This window comes from Entelurus aequoreus, linkage group LG09, assembly GCF_033978785.1.
Source record: "Entelurus aequoreus isolate RoL-2023_Sb linkage group LG09, RoL_Eaeq_v1.1, whole genome shotgun sequence".
Classification (NCBI taxonomy): domain Eukaryota; kingdom Metazoa; phylum Chordata; class Actinopteri; order Syngnathiformes; family Syngnathidae; genus Entelurus; species Entelurus aequoreus.
In genome coordinates this window covers 4934116-4961028 of record NC_084739.1, presented here as the reverse complement: position 1 = coordinate 4961028, position 26913 = coordinate 4934116, and the positions used below count along the sequence as shown (strand labels likewise).

General features: G+C 36.8%; 1 protein-coding gene across 2 annotated transcripts in view; it reads left to right on the top strand.

The window, feature by feature from the left end:
- Nucleotides 1-26913, top strand: part of LOC133657077 (dystonin-like) — a 220070-nt gene that overhangs the window by 57707 nt on the left and 135450 nt on the right. For both annotated transcript variants that reach the window (XM_062057994.1, XM_062057995.1), the window contains exons 6-7: nucleotides 12914-12975; nucleotides 18454-18543. In XM_062057994.1, the coding sequence (XP_061913978.1) occupies nucleotides 12914-12975; nucleotides 18454-18543 (152 nt within the window). The remainder of the gene's footprint in view (nucleotides 1-12913; nucleotides 12976-18453; nucleotides 18544-26913) is intronic.

Genomic DNA, 26913 nt, shown 5'->3' with positions numbered 1-26913 from the left:
TACTTACATCATGTGTTGCCATCATTATAACACTTATATAAGTCTTTTAATTTTACTTTTTTGTATTTATGGTCCAATATGGCTCTTCCAACATTTTGGGATGCCGACCCTAACTGTTTATGGTATAGGTTGTAAATGAAGGAAGTCCTATTGTGAAGGATTTATTTTTTCAGTATGGTAAATAGCTGATAGAAACTGTCTGGAAAAGGACAAAAAACATACATGTAAAGTAAAGCAGGAATGTTGAGCGAGTCCTTGCCACTGGTGGAGAGGTTGGCTCGCTTTTACACTTTGTGTCTTTTTCCCTCCATGCTCGGTCAAGAGGTTTAGGCAGGCTGAATTTTGATTGCGAGGAGGACTTCTTGACTTCCCCCCCCCGCTCCGGATTGTTATTTTAGACCCGCTGACATAACAAGATGCCAAACAGTGTCGCCAACATGATAATAGATTTTATTTGTATTGCACTTAACCCACACCATGTATTGTCTGCGCTTATGAACAAAATACTTGACAATTCATTAGGTACGCCTGCCTCATCTACCGGCAAAAGACAACCTTTACAAAAGGCAATAATGCTCGGTTCTGAGCGACACAACAGAGAAGTAATAATGTAACAGTATTGCTATTGTTGTAGTTTGCAGTGGTGTAGAACTGCAGTGCGTCATACCAATGCTGCGGTCTCTAATATTTTGCCAGTAAGTCATAATTTTCTAATTATGGTATGAGTTCTTTACAAACATGCATACAATTACAATATGGTACATCACATATTTTCAGTTTCTCATTCTCATTGTTTGAAAAGCAGTTTAAAGAAGCTGCGCCTATTTAAACCTACCCCTATTTAATTTCATAGCTATTTCCAACACATTTGTTTACTCACTTTCTGTGCTCCATCTGTAACACAGACAAACAAATAAATAATCAATAAAGGTCTCATGAATAAATAGCTGTGTAATGACATTAATGAGGTTATCTTATTTTTTAATATGGTTCAAGATGTTTATTAGGATTATTATTCATTGTACTTTGGTTTGATTTAGTTACAATTTATTTTGAACATGTATGCAATTACAAGTGCTATATCATATTGTTGACCAATTTTTAATTTCTCTTTACAACATGTTCGAAAAGGAGTATCAATCAATCAATCAATGTTTATTTATATAGCCCTAAATCACAAGTGTCTCAAAGGGCTGAGTAGGAAGAAGCCCTTCGTAAACACTTTGAGTATGAACAGTTTCTTAAACTGGATCATATTAGTACATTGTTTGACTTCTTTTCTAAATCCGTTCCATAATTTAATTATACATGCTGATATACTAAAAGTTTTAAAGGGGAACTGCACTTTTTTTGGAATTTAGCCTTTTGTTCACTATTATTATGAAAGACATGACGACGGATGTTTTTTTTTTAATGCATTCTAACTTTTAAATAAACGTAAAAAAAGTCTGCTTACAGTGGAGCCCATAGAAGGTCCTCTGTTTCGCCCATAAAATCCAATAAATAACCATTCAAAAAGCACCAACAAAACTCCATTTGCATTTACATTAGCAAGCTAATTTTCTATTAGCTTGCCTGCTTCATTTGTGTGCAACATGTATAGCCTTGTCCTCCGGTGATAGTGCTACTTAAAAACTGAAGTTTATTTGCCACCATGAAGGATTATTAATTTACTCTTCACGGCATATGGAGATAGACAGCCAGCTAGTTAGCCGCCTCTGTGGCAGCTTATTCTTCCGGTTGGCTGACTGAGCATCGAAAATAGAAACTAACGTTTAAAAATATGATTTCGAGAGTCTCAGAATGCAAAACCCAGCTCCCATAATTATTCTGCATTTATACATTATTACCGCAATATTTTTTGGGATTATTCACATGAGTTAATGCACTTAATTTGATAGCCCAAATGTTTTTTTTTTGTAAGGGAAATATTTTATTTACCGTATTTTTCGGAGTATAAGTCGCTCTGGAGTATAAGTCGCACCAGCCGAAAATGCATAATAAAGAAGGAAAAAAACATATATAAGCCGCACTGGAGTATAAATCAAATTTTTTGGGGAAATTTATATGATAAAAGCCAACACCAAGAATAGACATTTGAAAGGCAATTTAAAATAAATAAAGAATAGTGAACAACAGGCTGAATAAGTGTACGTTATATGACGCATAAATAACCAACTGAGAACGTGCCTGGTATGTTAACGTAACATATTATGGTAAGAGTCATTCAAATAACTATAACATATAGAACATGCTATACGTTTACCAAACAATCTGTCACTCCTAATCGCTAAATCCCATGAAATCTTATACGTCCAGTCTCTTACGTGAATGAGCTAAATAATATTATTTGATATTTTACGGTAATGTGTTAATAATTTCACACATAAATCGCTCCTGTATATAAGTCGCACCCCCAGCCAAACTATGAAAAAAAACTGCGACTTATAGTCGGAAAAATATGGTATAACATTTTTTGTTTACCATTAAATTGTTTTGAATGGTTGTATTCAGTGGTATTTTTTTTATTTATTTGCACCACATGCTTTTCTCGTGTTGTCATAATCAGTATAGTGTGGGTAAACATTTGCATAGGCCTGTATATTAGTATTGGGCATGATATCATAACATCAACTTTCCAGATGACGGGTCATAAAGTGACCTCAAACTCGCCTCTCAAGTACAAAGATTTAATCCCAATCCACAACAAAGTCATCAAGCAGACTGCATGAATGGAAATGAAAGTCCCTGCTAAGGTTATGCGGTGTGTGTGTGTGTGTGTGTCTGTGGTTTAGGGTTGTAGTTATTTATAGCAGCGCACATGTGCTTTGCTGAGGTCCACAAATAAGTGCCTCAGCCAGGCGCTGTAACGGCTGTATGTTTGAATGCTGTGCGGGTGGACTCATTAACACCAAGGGGCCACCGGGTGTAGACGGGGACAACGCAGGCCCGCCCATTCATGTGACATTGACACGACACGACGGTGTGAAGAGAACGGTTCTTGTCACTGCAGGTGTAGAGCTAAAGTCTTTCATCGCAACATTTTGCAGACAGTGCTCAAAGTTTGCTTGAATACTTTTGGAGATTTTGTGTTCCGTCAAACATCATCCCCTGGAGGTCAGAAGTCATGCAGTTCTTATCGTGAACAACTCTGGTGGACATTTCTGATCCACCACCAAACTATCGCAACTAATGTCTGAGTAATTCAAGATCATGCTTTCATCCTCATTAGATCCTGAAGAGGGCACTATAATATAAAACTCAGTTGCAGCTTATATCTGTGGCATTTGTTTAAAAATCACCCTGTATGATAGCAGGGTGATACTGTGTTTAATGGAAGACCCTCTTAGCCAATCTTTCAATAGTATTGATTTATTCATGAGGTGATCACATACTTTGTGGGGAAGAAGTGTATAACAATGTCATCCTATGGCGGAGTCACGCTGCAGCAAATGAGTCATACTTTTAATGTGAAGACAACCTTACTTTCTTTACCTACTTGGACTCTTGCATTGATTTTTGTTTACTGACTCATTTCTGCGAGAGTGTGATGATACTTTGGTGCATCGCTCTTCCTTTATTTGTTCTGACCTCACGTTTAGGTCATGCAAGTGGTCACATCAACCCACTTTACAATGCTGAGAAGCCGTTTCCATCAGCTTTTTTTGTTAGACAAAGTAACTCTGCAGGGAGTGTGCTGAATTTTATTGATTGGCTCCATTAGAAAAAAACATTGAAAGTAGAGATGTCCGATAATGGCTTTTTTGCCAATATTCCGATATTGTCCAACTCTTAATTACCGATACCGATATCAACCGACACCGATACATACAGTCGTAGAATTAACACATTATTATACCTAATTTTGTTGTGATGCCCCGCTGGATGCATTAAACAATGTAACAAGGTTTTCCAAAATAAATCAACTCAAGTTATGGAAAAAAATGCCAACATGGCACTGCCATATTTATTATTGAAGTCACAAAGTGCATTATTTTTTTTAACATGCCTCAAAACAGCAGCATGGAATTTGGGACATAGTCCGGAAAGTACTGTATCGTAGATGTAATTATATTTCTCATTTAAAAATTTAAATGTGGCAATGTACAATAACACAATCATAAATGTCCCTGTAATATACCCAATCCATGCATATTCTCATAGGTTCCTTTTGACTCTAAGGACATTGTGAATTCCAAGGGTATTTGGTTTTTTTTTTTTACAATTCAATGATTGAATGAGTAACACAATTCTTATATACTGTACTGTCCTGAATGTAAGATAACTAGTCTTCTTTTTTTACTTTTTTATTTATTTATTTTTTTAGAAGGAAGACGTGATAACAACTTACTTGAAAAAAAAATTAAGATATCTTCACTTAAATACAGTTGTATTTTGTTTGAAAAAAAGAAACAAACAAATATAATAATGATAATAATATATAAGCAAAACAAAGCATGCTTGTGGAAACATACATGATTAACTTTGTTGTAAATATATATATTTTTTAAGACAAATCAAATGATTTGAATATCAGTGCAATAACAACTCATGGATTTCAATTTAAACTAATTCATCATATATATCTTTTTAATGACTCTGTTTTATTGATCACTAGTAGTAACTTAAAATTAGCGTTGTAGCGCCTGTGTTGTATGATCATTTGCAAACAAGTTTTGAGATCGTAGGTCATCTTTGTCATACTTTTTCTCAGCAAAAAAAAGTCTTATATCAAAATTATTGCATTTAGTTTAATGCCTTTTTAAAACAATTGCAGTGTTGTGGACCGGTTGCTAATAGGGACTTTCTTTGAGAGGTTTATATTGTTGCCGTGTATGCATTTAAAAGTTGTTTTTGCTAATGGGAACACTCTTGTCAGTCCTGGCATTTGTACAATGGAGTTGATTATGAGCGCATCTGTGTTGGTCAAGGTGTGTTTGATAAGATCTCGCCAATCAAGTGAGCCAATCATGCAGCATTGTTCTGTCAGCGTGTGTTACTGCCTCTCTTACGTTGGAAGGAACTACCCTGCAATTCCTTCTGAGAAGAAGCACTCATTTATTCTGCGGTTTTTATGTGCCGCTGGTGGATAAACAGTGAATCACAGCTCAGAATAGTGAGTCGCCATGGAAAACCTGACAGGACTCGTTCAGGAAACGGAGGCTGGTAGGCAGAAAGGCGGTCGGAGAAGAGCGAGGCTGCTTTCCCGGTCGCTTATCCACTTTGCATCCTTCTATGTGAGGAAGAGCGATCCCTCCGATGGCCCTCTGGAGATGATAGAGAGGATGAAGTATCTGCTGGAAACGGAGAGGGAGCACAACGCTCGCCTGGTAACTCTAATGTGTTGCATGGGTCAGTATTTTTCTACCAAGTCAAGTGTTTGACTGCTTCAATTGTAATTCATGTTTAATTTGCTTTTGTAGTTGAGGATTAAAAGTAGAAGGCTTGTTGTTTCCTGCTGTAGAGCACAGGCTAAACTGGGCTGCATGTTTTTTTTTTTTTTTTTTAGTAATCATTAGTGGGTGTGTTCTTTTTGGCTCTCAGTATAAGTGCAGCAGCCATAAATCCAAAATGTGGTTATTGGATGAAATCTGACACAGCATAATTATCTGAGACTTCATTTAATTTAGTTTCTCGTTTGTGTGTTCTTTTTTTTGAGTATCACATTGCTGGAGCTCAGGTTGCCATGGAGAAAGGAAACATACGGTCAGAAAAGAGAGTGATGCAGTATTGAGGCAAACGCCATCTGTGTTTTCATTCATTACGTGTAGAACAAGCGTTACTCATACCGGGTGTCATTTAGCACAACTGTGGAACAGATGGAAGCAGAATGCCAAGCCAGAGATATTTTCTGACGCATACGTGCATCTTTTTGCTGAATAACTTAACCTTTGCAGTGTCACGTTCTGGTGACAGAAGGTGAGACCAGCCTAGACAGTCACATGCAATCGGGATGGACACATAATGATTGTTTGGAATTTGTTGAATTGATTATTGATTAAAAATATTTTGAAGCAACTCCAGCCACCAGCGACCCCAAAAGGGACAAGCGGTAGAAAATGGTTGGTTGGTTGGTTGATTGGTTGGTTGAGAAGAAGACCAGCATGATGTCAGCTAAGGTCGAGTTTTATTTATTCATTTATTTATTTACAGACAGACATAGTTTTGTATTTCATTATTGTTTCTTTTTCGGGGTCGAAGGGGGTGCGCGACGCCGAACGGGACAAGCGGTAGAAAATGGATGGATGACTTAGACTTAGACTTAGACCATCTTTATTGTCACCGAAGGGCAATTTGGTTTGCAGCAGTAGTCATTAAAAACAAGGTTCAACAGTATTTTTTCCCGATTCAAAAGGATTCTCTATTCATTCAATACATAGGATTTCAGCAGGATCTACCCCAGTCTGCTGACATGCAAGCAGAGTAGTAGATTTTTGTAAAAAGCTTTTAAAATTGTAAAGGACAATGTTTTAACAACTGATTGCAATAATGTAGTAAATTTGTTTTAACTATTAAATGAACCAAAAATATGACTTATTTTATCTTTGTGAAAATATTGGACACAGTGTGTTGTCAAGCTTATGAGATGTGATGCAAGTGTAAGCCACTGTGACACTATTGTTCTTTTTTTTAATTTTTATAAATGTCTAATGATAATGTCAATGAGGGATTTTTAATCACTGCTATGTTGAAATTGTAACTAATATTGATACTGTTGTTGATAATATTAATTTTTGTTTCACTATTTTTGGTTTGTTCTGTGTCGTGTTTGTGTCTCCTCTCAATTGCTCTGTTTATTGCAGTTCTGAGTGTTGCTGGGTCGGGTTTGGTTTTGGAATTGGATTGCATTGTTATGGTATTGCTGTGTATTGTTTTGTAGGATTGATTAATTTAAAAAAAATAAAAAAATAAAATAAATAAATAAAATAAAAAATAAAAAAAACATTTTTTAAAAATTAGAATCGATTCTGAATCGCACAACGTGAGAATCGCGATTCAAATTTGAATCTATTTTTCCCCACACTCCTAGTACACGGTATTCCAGGGGTACAGGCTTTGATATTGGGTTGTTTGTGTTACAGAATAGTGTGGGGTTGCCCATTGAGGCAGTGATGCTGCTGCTGTGGCATGATGCCATTTCCATGATCACTAGTGGTAATGGTGTGGCTATGTATGTGTGTAGTGTGCATACAGTATGTATGTATATATTTATAATTTATGTATATACAAATTCATTAAGTTTGTACATAGAGTGAACAGGTGGTACATAGAGTGAACAGGTAGTTCTAGCTCAGAGTAATTTATGATTTAAAGAAAAGGGGTGGGATTAAATAAGTGTTAACTTCTTCTCACTCCTTTTCAAATATGTAAAAAAAAAAAAAAAAAAGAAAGTCCATTGCTCATTTTGTTTATTTTTTTCGTTTTTTATTCTCCATTGTTTTCATTTTGTTATAATGGCTGTTAAGGCTATAGCACTGTATTGGATCAGACTTCCTCTTGTTTTTTTTGCATATTTCAAATAAAAATATATCATATCATATACAAAATATAATACAATACAATACATTTCAAAATCTACCCAGCAAATACCCATTAACAACTTCATTTATAAATAAAAAAGGAATCCTTGAATCCACCAAATCAGTCAATACCATATTATTCAAATTTGATTAAAAGGTTGCATCTTGAAGATCTGCGATAATCTCATCATACATACAGAGGTCAAGACCAAAAGTATGCGACTAATGTGAATTCCTCAACCATAAGGGGTGTGCTAAATGTACTAAGCATAGCGTCGCAATAAATGTAGTTTAGAACGCTTTTAAAAAATGTTTAAAGAATGTGATTCTTTTATAGAGCTATCAATCTCATTCCAGATCATCGGGCCTCTACAGGCTATACTAGAGCTTGTACACTTTAGTTAATAAAGGTTTACTTCTGGTGTTATGTCTATGAGAAGTAGTTGGCAGAGTCTAGAATTTAATCCATATCCTACGTTATACATAATACAAGCACTGTGGAATCTGTTGCACTCAGTAAGCTTCAGAAGATTGTACCCATAAAAAAGAGGATTTGAGGGAGCATTAAGGTTTGTCCATGATATAACACGTATGGCTTTCTTCTGAAGAATCTCCAGTTTTTTAAGATAACTGGGATACGTGTTACACCATAGGACATTGCTATAGTTTGTATGTGGTTCAAATAGAGTCCGATACAGAATTAGGAGAGTGTTAAGAGGAAGAAAGTGCCTCAGTTTTGAGACTAGACCGACATATTTAGATAATTTATTAATTAAATATTCAATATGGCTTTTGAAATGTATAAATCCATCAATGTATACACCAAGGAATTTAGTACTCTCAACTCTCTCAATTGCCTTACCACTTATCAGTATCCTATCAAAGTTTTTACGGCTTCTATTTGAACGAAATATAATAAAGTTTGTTTTATTTATATTTAAGGATAATTTATTACATTTGAACCAATTATATACTTTAACTAATTCACTATTGACAATAGCTTGAAGGCTTTCAGGATTTTTGTGTGACAGGAATACATTTGTGTCATCCACAAAAATGACTTTGTGAAAAATAATTGATTAGTTCACAAAGTAATTTATATGTAATATAAAAAGAAGTGGTCCCAATATGAAGCCTTGTGGAACTCCACATGTTATAAATGTCCTTGGAGATTTGCTGTTATTTATTTTCACATATTTTGCAAGCTGCAGACCGCAGACGAAAATATGTTGATTGATTGATTGATTGAGACTTTTATTAGTAGATTGCACAGTACAGTACATATTCCGTACAATTGACCACTAAATGGTAACACCCGAATAACTTTTTCAACTTGTTTAAGTCGAGGTCCACGTTAATCAATTCATGCTATACACTCAAAGTTTGAGATAACGCAGTCCAATATAACACAATGTTCTACATAATGCGATTGTGCCATGGACCCCAAATTTTCGCCAAATTGTTTTCCACCAGAGTCAATCGTGTCGATTATCACAAGTTTATCGCGTATTTACAAACTTACTGTCATGACCAGTTCTTTCCCGGTCATGCCTGTGTTGGTTAACTCTACGCGACAGAGTTTCTTGTTGTTAGCCGTTGGCAACCCTATGAGTTCCAGTTAATTTCACACGAGGCTAATGCACTGTATGTGTTTGAGCCTCGTATTGGATTTAAACAAGCATTCTTACCTGCAAGCTGCTTGCTGCCATCCTTTGCATCCTGGCAGACACAACCTTCACAGACATGCGACCAGATCGTAACACATACACAGTAAATCCGTATGAAAGTCAACAAAATGAAGGATTTAAACAAACAAACAAAAAACCCAAAACCAGTAAAGTTGGCACGTTGTGTAATTTGTAAATAAAAACGGAATACAAGGATTTGCAAATCCTTTTCAACTTATATTCAATTCAATATAATTACAAATGGTAGAAAATGGATGGGATGGATAATTCAATAGATAATTCAATAGACTGCAAAGACAAGATATTTAATGTTCGAACTTAGAAACTTAATTTTTTTTTGCAAATTATCATTAACTTAGAATTTAATGGCAGCAACACATTGCAAAAAAGTTGGCACAGAGGCATTTTTACCACTGTGTTACATGGCCTTTCCTTTTAACAACACTCAGTAAACGTTTGGGACCTGAGGATACCAATTTTTGAAGCTTCTCAGGTGGAATTCTTTCCCATTCTTGCTTGATGTACAGCTTAAGTTGTTCAACAGTCCGGGATCTCCGTTGTCGTACTTTACGCTTCATAATATGCCACACATTTTCAATGGGAGACAGGTCTGGACTACAGGCAGGCCAGTCTAGTACCCGCACTCTTTTACTACGAAGCCACACTGTTGTAACACGTGGCTTGGCATTGTCTTGCTGAAATAAGCAGGGGCGTCCATGATAACGTTGCTTGGATGGTAACATATGTTGCTCCAAAACCTGTATGTACCTTTCAGCAATAATGATGCCTTTACAGATGTGTAAGTTACCCATGCCTTGGGCACTAATACACCCCCATACCATCACAGATGCTGGCTTTTGAACTTTGCGCCTATAACAATCCGGATGTTTTTTTTCCTCTTTGTTCCCGAGGACACGACGTCCACAGTTTCCAAAAACAAATTGAAATGTGGACTCGTCAGACCACAGAACACTTTTATGCGTTTGTGGGTGTTGTTGATAAATGGCTTTGGCTTTGCATAGTAGAGTTTTAACTTGCACTTACAAATGTAGCGACAAACTGTAGTTACTGACAGTGGTTTTCTGAAGTGTTCCTGAGCCCATGTGGTGATATCCTTTACACGCTGATGTCGCTTTTTGATGCAGTACCGCCTGAGGGATTGAAGGTCACGGGCTTAGCCGCTTACATGCAATGATTTCTCCAGATTCTCTGTAACTTTTGATGATATTACGGACTTTAGATGGTGAAATCCCTAAATTCCTTGCAATAGCTGGTTGAGAAATGTTGTTCTTAAACTATCTGACAATTTGCTCACGCATTTGTTCACAAAGTGGTGATCCTCGCCACATCCTTGTTTGTGAATGACTGAGCATTTCATGGAAGCTGCTTTTATACCCAATCATGGCACCCACCTGTTCCCAATTAGCCTGTTCACTTGTGGGATGTTCCAAATAAGTATTTGATGAGCATTCCTCAACTTTCTCAGTCTTTTTTGCCACTTGTGCCAGCTTTTTTGAAACATTTTGCAGGCATCAAATTCCAAATGAGCTAATATTTGCAAAAAATAAAGTTTTCCAGTTTGAACGTTAAATATCTTGTCTTTGCAGTCTATCCAATTGAATATAGGTTGAAAAGGATTTGCAAATCATTGTATTCTGTTTTTATTTACGATTTACACAACGTGCCAACCTAACTAGTTTTGGGTTTTCTCAATAAAAATAACACAATATCGACCCAGTAATTTAGGCAGCCGAGCAACAGCGCATAACTTTTTCGAAAAGAAAAAGGTACAAAAATAAATCTTTCTATATAACTTAATCTCAGAAATAACGCGATTGGTATTTTATGGACCCCAACGACCGCGTAAGATCGAACTCCGAGTGTAATTGGATACATTCAAATTCAAGGACCTATAGCGGCCAGATGACGGACATTTCCGAAAGTTCTCTTGAGTATTTTTTTGCTCCTGAAAAAAACCAAACTGGCAGTCATTTTCCTTAATAATAATTAATTTTTGAGTAATTGGCAGATAACTAACTGTACTTGGAGCGCCCCTTCTCCATCACCAGACTCTTGGTGAGACGTCATCTGTAGCAGTGGTCCCCAACCACAGAGCCGTGGCCCGGTACCGGTCTGTGGATCGATTGGTACCGGGCCGCACAAGAAAAAAGAAAGAAAAAAAAAGAAAAATTATTATTTTTATTTTTATTTTTTTAATTAAATCAACATAAAAAACACAAGATACACTTACAATTAGTGCACCAACCCAAAAACCTCCCTCCCCCATTTACACTCATTCACACTAATTCGCACAAAAGGGTTGTTTCTTTCTGTTATTAATATTTCTGGTTCCTACATTATATATCAATATATATCAATACAGTCTGCAGGGATACAGTCCGTAAGCACACATGATTGTATTTTTTTATGACAAAAAATCAATAAAAAATACATACACTACCGTTCAAAAGTTTGGGGTCACCCAAACAATTTTGTGGAATAGCCTTCATTTCTAAGAACAAGAATAGACTGTCGAGTTTCAGATGAAAGTTCTCTTTTTCTGGCCATTTTGAGCGTTTAATTGACCCCACAAATGTGATGCTCCAGAAACTCAATCTGCTCAAAGGAAGGTCAGTTTTGTAGCTTCTCTAACGAGCTAAACTGTTTTCAGATGTGTGAACATGATTGCACAAGGGTTTTCTAATCATCAATTAGCCTTCTGAGCCAATGAGCAAACACATTGTACCATTAGAACACTGGAGTGATAGTTGCTGGAAATGGGCCTCTATACACCTATGTAGATATTGCACCAAAAACCAGACATTTGCAGCTAGAATAGTCATTTACCACATTAGCAATGTATAGAGTGTATTTCTTTAAAGTTAAGACAAGTTTAAAGTTATCTTCATTGAAAAGTACAGTGCTTTTTCTTAAAAAATAAGGACATTTCAATGTGACCCCAAACTTTTGAACGGTAGTGTGTATATATATATATATATATATCTATATCTATATATATATATCTATATCTATATATATATAGATATAGATATATATATATAGATATAGATATATATATATATATATATATATTACACACATATATTATATATATATGTGTGTACCTTTCATATTCTAATTGATACAGTTAATTGATACGGTACCTGGGAATCGATACCGATACGCAACAATACCAATTTTTGGTACCGGTACATTTGTGTGCTTTCAATCGTGTTAATGAATGGTAATTGTTAAAAAAGAAAACACTTTCTTTGTTTAAATGAGCATTTAACACTGAGCTTTGCTGTCCAGTTATCTTGTTTTTTTACACCAAGGTGTCTCATTTGCAAGTACTGTACTGTATTCTATACCATAGTAGACTTTTAGGCTTATGCAATTGTAATTCCAAGACCTTAGATGGCAGTAGTGTATAGACTGTGTCGTTTGTTGCCCTCGCCAGGAGGTAGTCTTTGCCATTAGGTTAAATCTGCTAGTATTTTTCTTTCGGTAGTCATCTACAATACTAACATTACTTGCATGTTTTTAGAAGAGACCGAACCTGCTAGAACCTTCTTAACCATTTTGTCAGGCCCATTTGCCTACATTGCATCTACCATTTACCCTTGACACAACAAAACAAGCTCAAATAAAGCACGGTCCCGCACAAAGAATGAACTAAATGTATTTTTTCCTCTTTTCCCGTAGATGAAAGAGACAGAGTGCAAAAGAAGACGTTCACAAAATGGATAAACCAGCACCTGATGAAGGTAAGCGCTCTTTTGGGATATTTTATTTTCTTCAACAACAAACCATTCTCCTCCAGTATAAACAATATTTTGGCTTAGTATTAATAATGTTTAGTTTTAACATGTATATTGGTTTCATGCCCAGAAATTATGAAAGTTTGGAAGAAGAAGTCTTGCATATGTGTGCCGTCTCCCTGGAATGGCTCACTGTGATGTTTCATACGTCTGTGGAATTTAACAAAACACTACAACAGACCAACACGCCCTGGCTTGTCTCAGCTAATTTATTAACTACAATACCTCGGAATTGTTAGTGCTATGCACATGTCCTGAAGACAAATACTATATAATACAATGATACTGTATATTTAGTATACTTTTTAATGCTCTTCTGCCTTGAAGACTTTGTATGTGTAAATAACAGTTGTCAAACTCAAGGCCCGGGGGCCTAATCTGGCCCGCCACATGATTTTATGTGGCCTGCGAAAGCCTGGAAATAATATGCGTTAATAAAATGCTTAATCTTTTCTTCCTAAATATATTTGTTCTTTCCCTTTTGACATTAAAAACTATTAAAATTTAAAAAAAAATAAAAAAATAAAAAATTATTATTTTATTAAATATTAAATATTTAATATTATTATATTAAATTATATTATATTATATTATTATTATATTAAATATATTAAATATTATTATTATATTAAATTATATTATATTATTATATTACATATAATTATATTAAAATTAAAAAAAAGCATGTACTGCATGCAATTGCATATCTTTTAAAATGTAATATTATCAAAATCAAAATATTATATTATCATGTATTCCAAAAATATTTTTTGTTAAAATGAAGATAAATACTGTACTTAAATATCTGCTTGACTTATGATTTCAAAAGAAATTATCAATCAAATTGTAGACTGTAAAATTGACAATACATTTTACGGTTAAATTCCGCCGACTGAGTTTTTTTTAACCTTAAAATCAAATTTGGTAGTGTTTTTTTTCCCATATACAGTGAGACACTAAAACATAAAAAACAAACAAAAAAAACCATTGAAACAACAATATTTTTACGGTAAAAAAAACAAACTGGCAGCTCTGTTGCTTGAATTTTACCGCTAAAACAGTGGTATTGTTTCTCCGTTCCATTCCATTTATTAAAATTTTTCATATGCTGTAAAATAAACACTGCTTTTACTGTAAAAATTTAATGACTGAGCTGCCAGTTTTTAAAGTAAAGTTGTAATATTTTTTTTGCAGCTTATGTAAAAAAATATATTGTTAATGTATTATATATATATACACGTATATTCATATATTACTCATTGTTAAAAGCAGCCCTCTGAGGGCAACCATAACTGCGATGTGGCCCTCAATAAAAACGAGTTTGACTCCCCTGGTAATAAGTGTCTTTAAATGAACAATATTGCAGACTAAAACACAACATTCGTCAATGTACACAAGTATCAACTAATTATGGTGGCATTTTACTTACAGTGTAAGTAAAGTGCCACCATAATTAGTAGTGTTTTAGACTGCAATATTGTCAATTAAGGACACTTATTATGTGTATAGCTTGTGTGCTCAGCTGTTGTATAGCAACTAGCTCCAAGCAGCTTATAACTTGACTAAAATACAAGAAAAGCAACCTACTGGATGACATTTACAGTAGATGTTGACTGTCTGTTAAGTAAACTCGCTGCAGGACTGCTTGTATCAGAGCACTTAATCAGAGATTTTAGATACAAGCTGATATCATCCAATGCTTGTTTTTTGATGATATCCGACCAATGTTTGATATCAGTATCAAATCAAGACACCTCCAACCGAAATATATGCTTGCCACCTTGACTTATGATTTCAAAGCAAGTCACGTATCAGTAAAAAATTAAATAAATGAGGCAATTATACATTTGCATTCATATACAGTATAATCACTGTTACAAGTGGCCCTCCGCTGCGATGTGGCCCTCCAATGAAAAGGAGTTGACATCCCTGCTCTAAATAGTCCAAATCCAAGGAACACTCCCTTTACTGGCATGCACACTGTGCAATCCACTGTTACACACTCCGCCACCTTGCACAATATCAATAGTTGGAATGACTAGAAATAAGACTGTAGATAATCCACTAAATCAGCGAAGTTGCAGTTTAAAAACATTGTACAAGGGACAGCACGGAAAACATGCTTGGTTTGAGCGCAGGCTAGCGGGGCACCAAGTCTGGCATGGTATGAACGGCCGGGTTGAAACGTGCTGTTTTCAATAATGAATATTAGGATGAGTCGCTTGCTTTAAGGCAGCAACCAGCAGAGGTGCTAGATCAGGGGCGTCAAACTCATTTTAGCTCAGGGGCCGCATGGAGGAAAATCTGTGCACACGCGGGCCGGACTATTATAATAATGGCATTAAAACTAAAAAATAAAGACAACTTCAGATTGTTTTCTTTGTCTTACTTTGCCCAAAAAGAGAACAAACACATTCTGAAAATATTGCAACAAAAATATAGAAAAAAATACCGGCAGCGGTAAAGTTTAGAATCTCAAACACGCGGCCCGCGGGCCAATTGCGGCCCGCGAGACGTTATTTTGCGGCCCGCACCTTAATATGAAAATTTTATGTTAGTGCGGCCCGCGAGTTTTATAGGAATGGCGCTTGACAGTGTCATACTTGCCAACCCTCCCGATTTTTCCGGGAGACTCCCGAATTTTAGGGCAACCATTCTCTCGAATGTCTTCACCCAAACAACAATATTAAGGGCGTGCCGTGATGTCACTGCCTTTAGCGCCCTCTACAACCTGTACAAACAGCGTGCCAGCCCAGTCACATGTTGTATTTGGCTTCTGTAGACACACGTAAGTGACTGCAAGACATACTTGATCATCAGCCATACAGGTCACACTGAGGGTGGCCGTATAAACAACTTTAACACTGTTACAAATATGCGCCACACTGTGAATCCACACCAAACAAGAATGACAAACACATTTCGGGAGAACATCCGCACCGTAACACAACATAAACACAACAGAACAAATACCCAGAATCCCATGCAGCCCTAACTCTTCCAGGCTACAATATACAACCCCTCCCCCGCTACTACCAAACCCCGCCCCGAGTTAGGGCTGCAAGGTGTTCTGGGTATTTGTTCTGTTGTGTTTATGTTGTGTTACAAAATTTGTTTGTCATTCTTGTTTGGTGTGGGTTCACAGTGTGGCGCATATTTGTAACAGTGTTAAAGTTGTTTATACGGCTACCCTCAGTGTGACCTGTATGGCTGTTGACCAAGTATGCTTTGCATTCACTTATGTGTGTTTAAAAGCCGCACATATTATGTGACTGGGCCGGCACGCTGTTTGTATGGTGAAAAAGCGGACGCGACGACAGGTTGTAGAAGACGTTAAAGGCAGTGCCATCACGGCACGCCCTTAATATTGTTGTCCGGGTGAAAATGGGAGAAATTCGGGAGAATGGTTGCCCCGGGAGATTGTCGGGAGGGACACTGAAATTCGGGAGTTTCCCAGAAAAATCGGGAGGGTTGGCAAGTATGTTGCTAGGGCGGGATAGCCATTCAAAGAAGGTGAATTCATTAAAAAGTGCATCTTAGATTTTTTAAAGAAATCTTTTCTTGTGGCCCAGCCTCACCCAGTTTCTGCATCCAGTGGCCCCCAGGTAAATTGAGTTTGAGACCCCTGGTTTAGATCCATGAAGGAAAGAAGAAAGTGAATGAATGTTTATAACTGAATACATTTACATATGCATAAAAATGTGTTTTTTTCTGTATTTAAAAAAAAAAAAATTAATTAAGTAACCTTTATGATAACCTTTTTCCAAAACACAATATAGAATGTGAGATATAACAGGATAATGCATACATTTATCATTTGTTTTCAAAACGGTTACAAAAAAGTGGGACCCCAAGAATGCACTATGGACCCCTTTTTATGACTTGATGGGGTCCCTGGGACCCCATTTTGAAAATTCCTAACGCCAACACTGATGGAGTATTAGTGGATGCAAAACAGCAGCAGGCGGCTGTGGCCTGGGGGCCGGTTCTAATACTAATCAAATAACATTCCGGGGGCCATAGATAATTAATTTGCGGGCTGGATGTGGCCCGCGGGCCTTGACTTTGACACCCCTGTGCTAGATGGTGGTCCCAAAGAAGAACAGCGAAGGCATACAGCTGAAAAATCTATAGCCAATCAAGGAAATGTAGTCAAATTCCCAGAATATCAGAACAATAACAGTATTTCAGATAAAACCTCCATCCATGACAAATGAGAAAGTGCTGAGTAATTTTTGAGAATGTGCCCGTTTGAACCAATAACATAAGGGTGCAGGTCTATTTTGGCTCCACAGCTGTGGCTGCTATGTGGGATTACAGCGCTGAAAGCCCTGTGTGAAAGCAGGTCAGCAGGAGGCTGATTGTAGGGGCTCGCTATTTAGGACATAGGACATGTCTACCCGAAGGAGAGGGCCTCGGAAGTTGTCAAACGCATATCAGACATTGTTGATAAGGCCATAGCGGCCACGTTGTTGCTGCCTAGTATGCGTATACAATGTGCGAGGCAGAAATGTCAGCATTGTGAATCTGTAACGTTGCTGCGTTGTATGCATTGCTTTTACAAACTTGTCTCCAAGCATTTATTAGTTTGACTTCCCTCTAGTTTCTCAACATGCCTATATGGGGAAACAACTACAAATGTGCACTTCATTCACTAACTGTGTTACAAAAAAGATCAATTAGAATAATACATAATGTTGGATATAGAGAACATACAAACCCTTCATTTATTAAATCACAAATATTGAAATTCAACGATTTGGTGCATTTGCAAACAGCTAAAATGATGCACAAAGCAAACTATAACCTGCTACCCAAGAATGTACAATAATTCTTCTCAACAAAAGAGGAGAAATATAACCTTAGAGGGAAATCTAATTTAAAACATTTTTTTTTTGCTTGTACAACACTTAAAACCTTTAGCATATTTGTATGTGAAATTAAATTATGGAACGGATTAACCAAAGAAAGCAAACAAATCACCAATATGATTCAGTTTAAGAGACTGTTCAAACACAGAACAAGAATTATGATAAACATCTGAAACCCTTTTTTAAAAACATTTTTTTTAATTGAGACAAATATTATTCATGTATATGTGTTTGCTTACTGTGGGACATTATTTATTATTTATTTATTTGTTCAAAGTTCTGTTACAGAGAACAAGGGAATTGGATAAAATTGCTATGGTATGAAAAGGGGCAGGATTAAATAAACTCTGCTTCTTCCTACTCCTTTTCGGACGTGCTGTAATGAATCAACTGGAAATGTGTGATGAATTACATTGTATGTTATGCATGTTGGAAACTGCCTTTGACAGTTAATATTTATTCAACTTAAATCCTACTCCCAAACTGTAGGGGGAGCCTTATTATTCAAGTGTGTTTACTGTCGCCAACATATATTTAATCTCTATTCTTTTAGGTACGGAAGCATATAAATAACCTGTATGAAGACTTGAGAGATGGACATAACTTGATCTCACTGCTCGAGGTCTTGTCTGGCGACACATTGGTAAGTTGAGTCTTGTTTCCTAATGTTATTTCAATCTTAGAACACAAAAACATGTTACATTATGAGACTGAACTGATTTTTTTTTTATTGTATGTAACTTTTTAGTGATACGTTACAGTGTTTTGGGACACTTTGAATCAGAAATCACTTTGATTCATTATGTTCTGTCTCTCTCGATGGTGCTGGGTTCCAAAGAAAGTTAATAGAAAAGTGACTTTTTTTTTGCTTTCGCTAAGTAGCCAAAAGTCAGTATTGGTTTTAGCAAAGTCTGCTGGACGATGATGCCTGGAAGCAGTCATCGGGGAATTCTATCTTGTGACTCTGCATTTATTTGCTGTCATGAAGTACATTTTAATCCAGGAGTGTCCAAAGTGCAGCCCGGGGGCCATTTGCGGTCCGCAGCTAATAGTTTACCGGCCCGCCACACGTTCTGAAAATGCTATTGCAAAAATTAAAAAAAAACATAAAAAAAAGTGGAATGAGGTGAAATCTGACTAGAAAAGTTGCAATGTTGACACAAAGCTGCCATGCAGGCTGTTTTTTTTCTTTATTTTTCTTTTTTTGCCATTTCTCAAAAAAACAAAAAAAACAACCTCAATGTTATAATGAATTAATTGACCTATTCAAGGCTCCAATTATTTCAAATATTGACCTTTAAAATGTTTTATGTGGAAAATATTGTGTGGTTGCCATACAAAAACAATAATGTTTTCTTTGACAAAAGAGCATAAAACAAACAAAATAATAGTTCAAACGTAAAATCGACCGATATATCTGAAGTTGATCTCGTAACTTAAGTGTTGAAAGTAAAAAAAAAACTAATGAAAATGTATCACTTTATGAATGGGACACCTTTTGGGTCCCAAATATATTTAATGGGATTTTATTTGTCTTTTCACAGTGATTACTCAAAAATAATAATGAATGGTGTCCTGCATTATTGATCTTTTTAAGGCTCTAATTACTTCACATCAAACATTGCTTTTTGAATGTTTTGGGCAGTGGGGGAAATACTGCATATTTCAGTTTTATTATAAAAAACAAAGTTGTCTTTGACAGAAAAGGCATAAAACCTTTTTGTTTTTTTTTAACTTTATTTCAACCGGAAGTTGATATACTGTAGAGATTTACTGTAAGCGTTAAAAAAAATAAAAATATATATATATAATAATTCGACTTGTTTTTTTTTACATTTTAATGACTTAGACCCTTTATGGTCCCCGGGAGCCCTAAAGGTAAAAAACAAGCAAAATCCATATATTTTGTTATTGTTTGAAAATGAAAAATATCAAAATGGCCCCCGCATGTTTTAATTTTTCCGTGTGCGGCCCTCAGTGGAAAAAGTTTGGACACCCCTGTTTTAATCAATAATTAAGGTCTTTATTCCCTAATTATATGAAGTGTTCTGTTCAAAGCATGGGATATGAATAACTGGCTAATGCATCACAATAACATGCATTTACAGTATGTACTGGGTAGAATGTGCACATTGTAAATATTCTATCAACCTACATTTTTATGTGGATGCTATACGACACAAAATATATTTTTGTCCCAAAATGGAAGAAAATGGAGAAACATGTTTATTGACAACTTTCCCTGGCCCCACAGTTTGGCTTAATCTTGCCACATTGGCCCTAACTTGAGGCAAGCTGTCTTTTGCAGAATTGTTTTTATGTGAACAAAATATTGTCCTATATTTAGATAAATATGACATTTGTATTTTACTTCACAAAAAGCTGGCAAAGACCTACACTACATTTCACACACTTTTATGGAGTACTTTTTGGCAATGTGCTTACATGCAGAATTTAGGTGATTGTGGCTGTGCTGCATGTTATCAAGTAGTCCATTCCCCTGTTAACATGTCACCTCATCATATGTGTAGTAGACCAGTGGTTCTCAACCTTTTTTCAGTGATGTACCCCCTGTGAATTTTTTTTAAATTCAAGTACCCCCTAATCATAACAAAGCATTTTTGGTTGAAAAAAAGAGATAAAGAAGTAAAATACAGCACTATGTCATCAGTTTCTGATTTATTAAATTGTATAACAGTGCAAAATATTGCTCATTTGTTGTGGTCTTTCTTGAACTATTTGGGAAAAAAAGATATAAAAATAACTAAAAACTTGTTGAAAAATAAACAAGTGATTCAATTATAAATAAAGATTTCTACACATAGAAGTAATCGTCAACTTAAAGTGCCCTCTTTGGGGATTGTAATAGAGATCCATCTGAATACATGAACTTCATTCTAAACATTGCTTCACAAAAAAAGAAATCTTTAACATCAGTATTTATGGAACATGTCCACAAAAATCTAGCTGTCAACACTGAATATTGCATTGTTGTATTTCTTTTCACAGTTCTTTTTGACAGACATTTAAAAAAAATATCTCACGTACCCCTTGGCATACCTTCAAGTACCCCCAGGGGTACGCGTACCCCCATTTGAGAACCACTGTAGTAGACTATTCACTCAGTACTGGGCCGCTGGGTCTGAAGCCACCACTCGCTTTATTGTTAGACGTATCGTTTTTTTATAGCAACATTTGACTTAGGAGGGAGGGGGGAGGGGTAGTAAAAAAAAAAAAAAAAAAATTTTTTTTTTTTTTTTTTTGTCATAAAGAAATACAATTATGTGTGCTTACGGACTGTATCCCTGCAGGCTGTATTGATTTGTATTAATATATAATGTATATATTGTGTTTTTTATGTTGATTTAATTTAAAAAAAAAAAAAAAAATTAAAATAAATATTTTTTTAAATTTCTTGTGCGTACCGGTCCGCGGCCCGGTGGTTGGGGACCACTGATGTAGACCACAAGGAAGTGTTTTAAATTGAGGAAAACATCATAATATGACCCCTTTAATGCGGTTTATAATCCGGTGCGCCTTTTGTATGAAAACAGACCTGAATAGACCCGCTCATCGGCAGTGAGCCTCATTATCCGGTGCGCCTTATGGTCCAGAAAATACGGTACGTTTTTAGAGGCATGTTTCAGGAATTGCTTTAAAAAAGTTAAAACATTATTAGAACAAAGGCAAAACACATAACATCTTCACCAGTATATTAACTTTTAAAAACTTAAGTAGTTCACGATGCTAAAGTGTCACAAGATTTTAAGTATTCAAATAGAAAGTGAGAAATTATTACATCATGGGCCTGATCTACGAAAGGTTTGTTTGTATTAAAACGTGCAAACCTGGTCGACAGTGGAACCTCGATTTACAAACCTAATTTGGTTCTCCAACATGGCTCGCAAACCGAAAAGTTTGTATAGTAAAGCAGAGTTTCCCATAAGAATCAATCACTACGCTTCCGTGCACTGAATTAGTCTGATTTCTCAAATAGTTTGGTATTTTGAATTTTCACAGCTATGTGTGAAGTCAAAGTGTCCATGCACTCTCTCTAATGCGACTATTGGCTCCCGTCCACTGAGGGGGCGTGTATTTCCTTTTAGCGCGGATAAATATATTGCTTTTCCGGTTAACCTATGACATCACACAAGCCTCTGCGGCTCCTTACAAGTTACAAGCCTACCTCTGTGGTACGTGATGTCCGCTGTAATATTGGAACATATTACAAATATTACATCTCTAATGGCTACGCTGATGGTAAATAGCAGACAGCATCTAAAAATTATCCTATATAGCGCTACTCAGTGGCCCAGTGGTTAGAGTGTCCGCCCTGAGATCGGTAGGTTGTAAGTTCAAACCCCGGCCGAGTCACACCAAAGACTATAAAAAATGGGACCCATTACCTCCCTGCTTGACACTCAGCATCAAGGGTTGGAATTGGGGGTTAAATCACCAAAAATGATTCCCAGGCTCCATCTAGTGGTACGCCAAAGAATCCCTTAATTAGATATTCAAACACAGTGTTACTGTTCAAACAGTGTGTAATGTTACAGTGGCCAAAACTATTGAATATACTTCTTAACTTGTTACATGTTTTAACGAATAGTTAGGCCTACTACGCTACTGTGTTTTGATGTTGGTCATTATGGTGGTACTTGGAATGCTATGTGTTTTCTGAGGTGGTACTTGTTGAAAAAAGTTTGATCATGCTTCAGTATAAAAAAAGGTGGCCTAGAAATGGTGGTACATATAATATTTGTGTGCTGCATGTCAACAACGTGACAAAATGCCACATGTTGGACCATATGATGCCATAAATGTGGAGGGAAATGAGTGTCTCTATGATAACAGTCGGCATACACGCAAAAACCTCATTTAAATAGGGCGGTCTGCATCAATTTTGCATTTGTTATCAATTGTACAAGCAGTCTTAGTAGATCACCCACAACACGCCCTCTAATAGTACACACAGTTTTATAGTTTGCACACGTTATTTACTGGGGGTGTCAAAAAAAAAAGATTTTTGAATGAAACGCAATTCTTATTTGTAACTTAACGTATTTTGCGGACTATAAGGCACACTTTTTTCCCCCTCAAAACTCCACAGTGGGCCTTATAACCCGGTGCACCTAATGTACGGAATAATTCTGGTTTTGCTTAACGACCTCAAAGCAATTTTATTTGGTACATGGTGTAATGATAAGTGTGACCAGTAGATGGCAGTTAAACATAAGAGCTACGTGTAGGTTGCACTATGATGGCAATATGACTCAAGTAAACAACACCAACATTTTATATGTTCCATTGAAAATATAGAACATTACACATGGCGCTCAAAAATCTATCAAAATGTTTTAGTGCGACTTTGGTAAGCTATGAAGCCGCACCGCTTGATGGATTGTCAGCGCATTGAACATACGATTATTATTATGGTGTGTCTATATGGTAAGGCACATTATCTGGCGTTTTGTTTCGCAATATTGTGCAAAAGCAACTTTTCTTACCTTCTGGTACCTGCTGATCTGTATTTAGGATCTGCATAAATCCTGAAAAATTACGCGCGTCCGCCTTTGTAGTCCGTGCCGACCCCGTAGTCGATAAGCTTCTTCTTTTTCTCTATCTTCTTGTTATGTGACATTCATCCTCCATTGTTGCCATGTTTAATATAAAGTAGTGTAAAGTTCTTACTTATATCTGTCAGTAAACTCGCCATGAAAGTGCTAAAACATACCGGTGTAGTGAGTTAACATTATTCACCCAAGGAACTTTAGTTATTAGAGAGTTCCGGTCAGACGGTTTTTAACGGAACACATTTCCGGCCTTGTTGTTGTTTCCGGATGAGGAGATGCTGCTCCGTTATTGATTTATGTAAAGTCTGAATGTCATTAAAACAATTAGCTTCATCTTTTGACTCCCGTCCTTGCACGCTACACCGCTGCAACAAAGATGACGGGGAGAAGACGCTGTCGAAGGTGAGTCACGTAAATAAGACCGCCCACAAAACGGCGCATCCGGAAGCGACTGTCAGAAAGCGGCTTGAAGATGATCTGTAAAACATAATCTATGCAACATTTTGACCAAAGAACCACCATTACATGTTATGTAGACCACAAGGAAGTGTTTTACATTTAGAAAAAATAAATAAATAATATGAAATACGGTATTTATAATCGATAAAAAAATAATCGATTACATTTTTATTTTATTTTATTTTTACTCTGTCCTGTCCTGCCATTCAGGCAAATCATATTGTCGATCCAGATGCCCATATCTGCTGTATTACTTCAAAAAAGAGAAATGTTGGATACTTCTCTTGTTGCCTTATTTGCATTTGACTTAATTACATATCTGGGTAGAATTTTATTTAACACAACCAGTTTTCTTTTAAGCAATACAAAAATGTATCTGAGCTGTTTGTCTATTTTATGGAGGACTGTAGGTAATCGTAGAACTGGCCCCCAATGTTATTAAAAAGTATTGATTTTGAATCGAGAATCGTTTTGAATTGAGAACGGATTCTGAATCCAATCGTTACCCCCAAGAATCGAATCAAATCGAATCGTGTAGTGCCCAAATATTCACAGCCCTACTATTTACCGCCAGTTATTTGGATCTTAGTAAATTAGTTCCAATGTGTACTAGCCCTACTAAAAGAACCAGTCTACTGGTGGCCTAAAATTTTTGCAGCTCTAGCTCTTTCCATTCCTTGTGCTGTCATTATCAATCAATCAATCAATGTTTATTTATATAGCCCTAAATCACAAGTGTCTCAAAGGGCTGTACAAGCCACAACGACATCCTCGGTACAGAGCCCACATACGGGCAAGGAAAACTCACCCCAGTGGGACGTCAATGTGAATGACTATGAGAAACCTTGGAGAGGACCGCATATGTGGGTAACCCCCCCCCCCCCCCCCCCACTAGGGGAGACCGAACGCAATGGATGTCGAGTGGGTCTGACATAATGTTGTGAAAGTCCAACACATCAGCGAAAGTCCAGTCCATGGTGGGGCCAGCAGGAACCATCCCGAGCGGAGACGGGTCAGCAGCGTAGAGATGTCCCCATCCGATGAACAGGCTAGCGGTCCACCCCGGAGCAGAGTAGAAAAGAAAAGAAAAGAAACGGCAGATCAACTGGTCTAAAAAGGGAGTCTATTTAAAGGCCAGAGTATACAAATGAGTTTTAAGATGAGACTTAAATGCTTCTACTGAGGTAGCATCTCTAACTTTTACCGGGAGGGCATTCCATAGTATTGGAGCCCGAATAGAAAACGCTCTATAGCCCGCAGACTTTTTTTGGGCTCTGGGAATCACTAATAAGCCGGAGTTCTTTGAACGCAGATTTCTTGCCGGGACATATGGTACAATACAATCGGCAAGATAGGCAGGAGCTTGACCGTGTAGTATTTTATACGTAAGTAGTAAAACCTTAAAGTCGCATCTTAAGTGCACAGGAAGCCAGTGCAAGTGAGCCAGTATAGGCGTAATATGATCAAACTTTCTTGTTTTTGTCAAAAGTCTAGCAGCCGCATTTTGTACCATCTGTAATCTTTTAATGCTAGACATAGGGAGGCCCGAAAATAAAACGTTACAGTAATCGAGACGAGATGTAACGAACGCATGGATAATGATCTCAGCATCGCTTGTGGACAAAATGGAACGAATTTTAGCGATATTACGGAGATGAAAGAAGGCCGTTTTAGTAACACTCTTAATGTGTGACTCAAACGAGAGAGTTGGGTCGAAGATAATACCCAGATTCTTTACAGAGTCGCCTTGTTTAATTGTTTGGTTGTCAAATGTTAAGGTGGTATTATTAAATAGATGTCGGTGTTGAGCAGGACCGATAATCAGCATTTCCGTTTTCTTAGCGTTGAGTTGCAAAAAGTTAGCGGACATCCATTGTTTAATTTCATTAAGACACGCCTCCAGCTGACTACAGTCCGGCGTGTTGGTCAACTTTAGGGGCATGTAGAGTTATGTCATCATGCGCTTTACAGCATGTATTCCCAAATTCATCACCCCTCGCGACTAACTTTCATTCTCCAGCTATCTAGTTTCCCCTCTTTTCTGGTTGTTTTTTCTGTCCATTGTCTGACTTCCCTTTGATTTGGGCCGTTGTGTCTGTCTCCTTGTCTTCCTTTTTCCACCCTCGCCCCCCTTTATCCCACATGTCTCCTTTTGGGGTGATAAGCCGAGGGAGCGCGATGTCCTGAAGACATTGCGGTTGGTGAGTGGGACTGAAGCATGCGCGGTTGAGCGGCATGGAGACGTGGTGGATGTTGACCAGGGGGTACGTGTGGATGCCCTCATAACCCACTAACATGCGAGTGTGCTGTGGCCACTTAGGAGTGTAGAGACAATCCCATCATGTTATGAGTATTCTCATTAGACGCATTAGCAGACATTAAAGTCTCTGTATCATATTTAAGTGCTACTGATCAATATAGATGATCATTCCTTGTCATGCATTTTCTGCACTACCTTTCCACACAATTTTCAACATTTCATGAGACATTTTTCATCTTCCACAATACTGTTTGTTTAGACATGGCCGAATGCAGCACCCGATCTTTTAGGTGTTCTGCATCCGTGCTTCACTGCATTTTCCATTTTACCCTCTCTTGCGATGTGTGCTATACCTGAAAGTCAACTATTGAAATAGTGCAGAGAAAATAGACACAAGCATCCTTTTTATGCATAAAACTACTTGCACATTCAGAGCATGTTTTTCAGAGGTGGGATTGGAGAAAAATGCTGTTTATTAGAAGTTTTTTTTTTTTTTCAACGTGTTCTCCTTTGTCGTTTAGTGAGTAAGATAGTGGAAGTCCTTTCTATATCTACAGTGCATCCGCAAAGTATTCACAGCGCTTCACTTTTTCCACATTTTGTTACGTTACAAATAGAGATATTATCTCTAGAGACTAGAGATAATATCGGCCTGCCGATATTATCGGCCGATAAATGCTTTAAAATGTAATATCGGAAATTATCGGTATCGTTTTTTTTA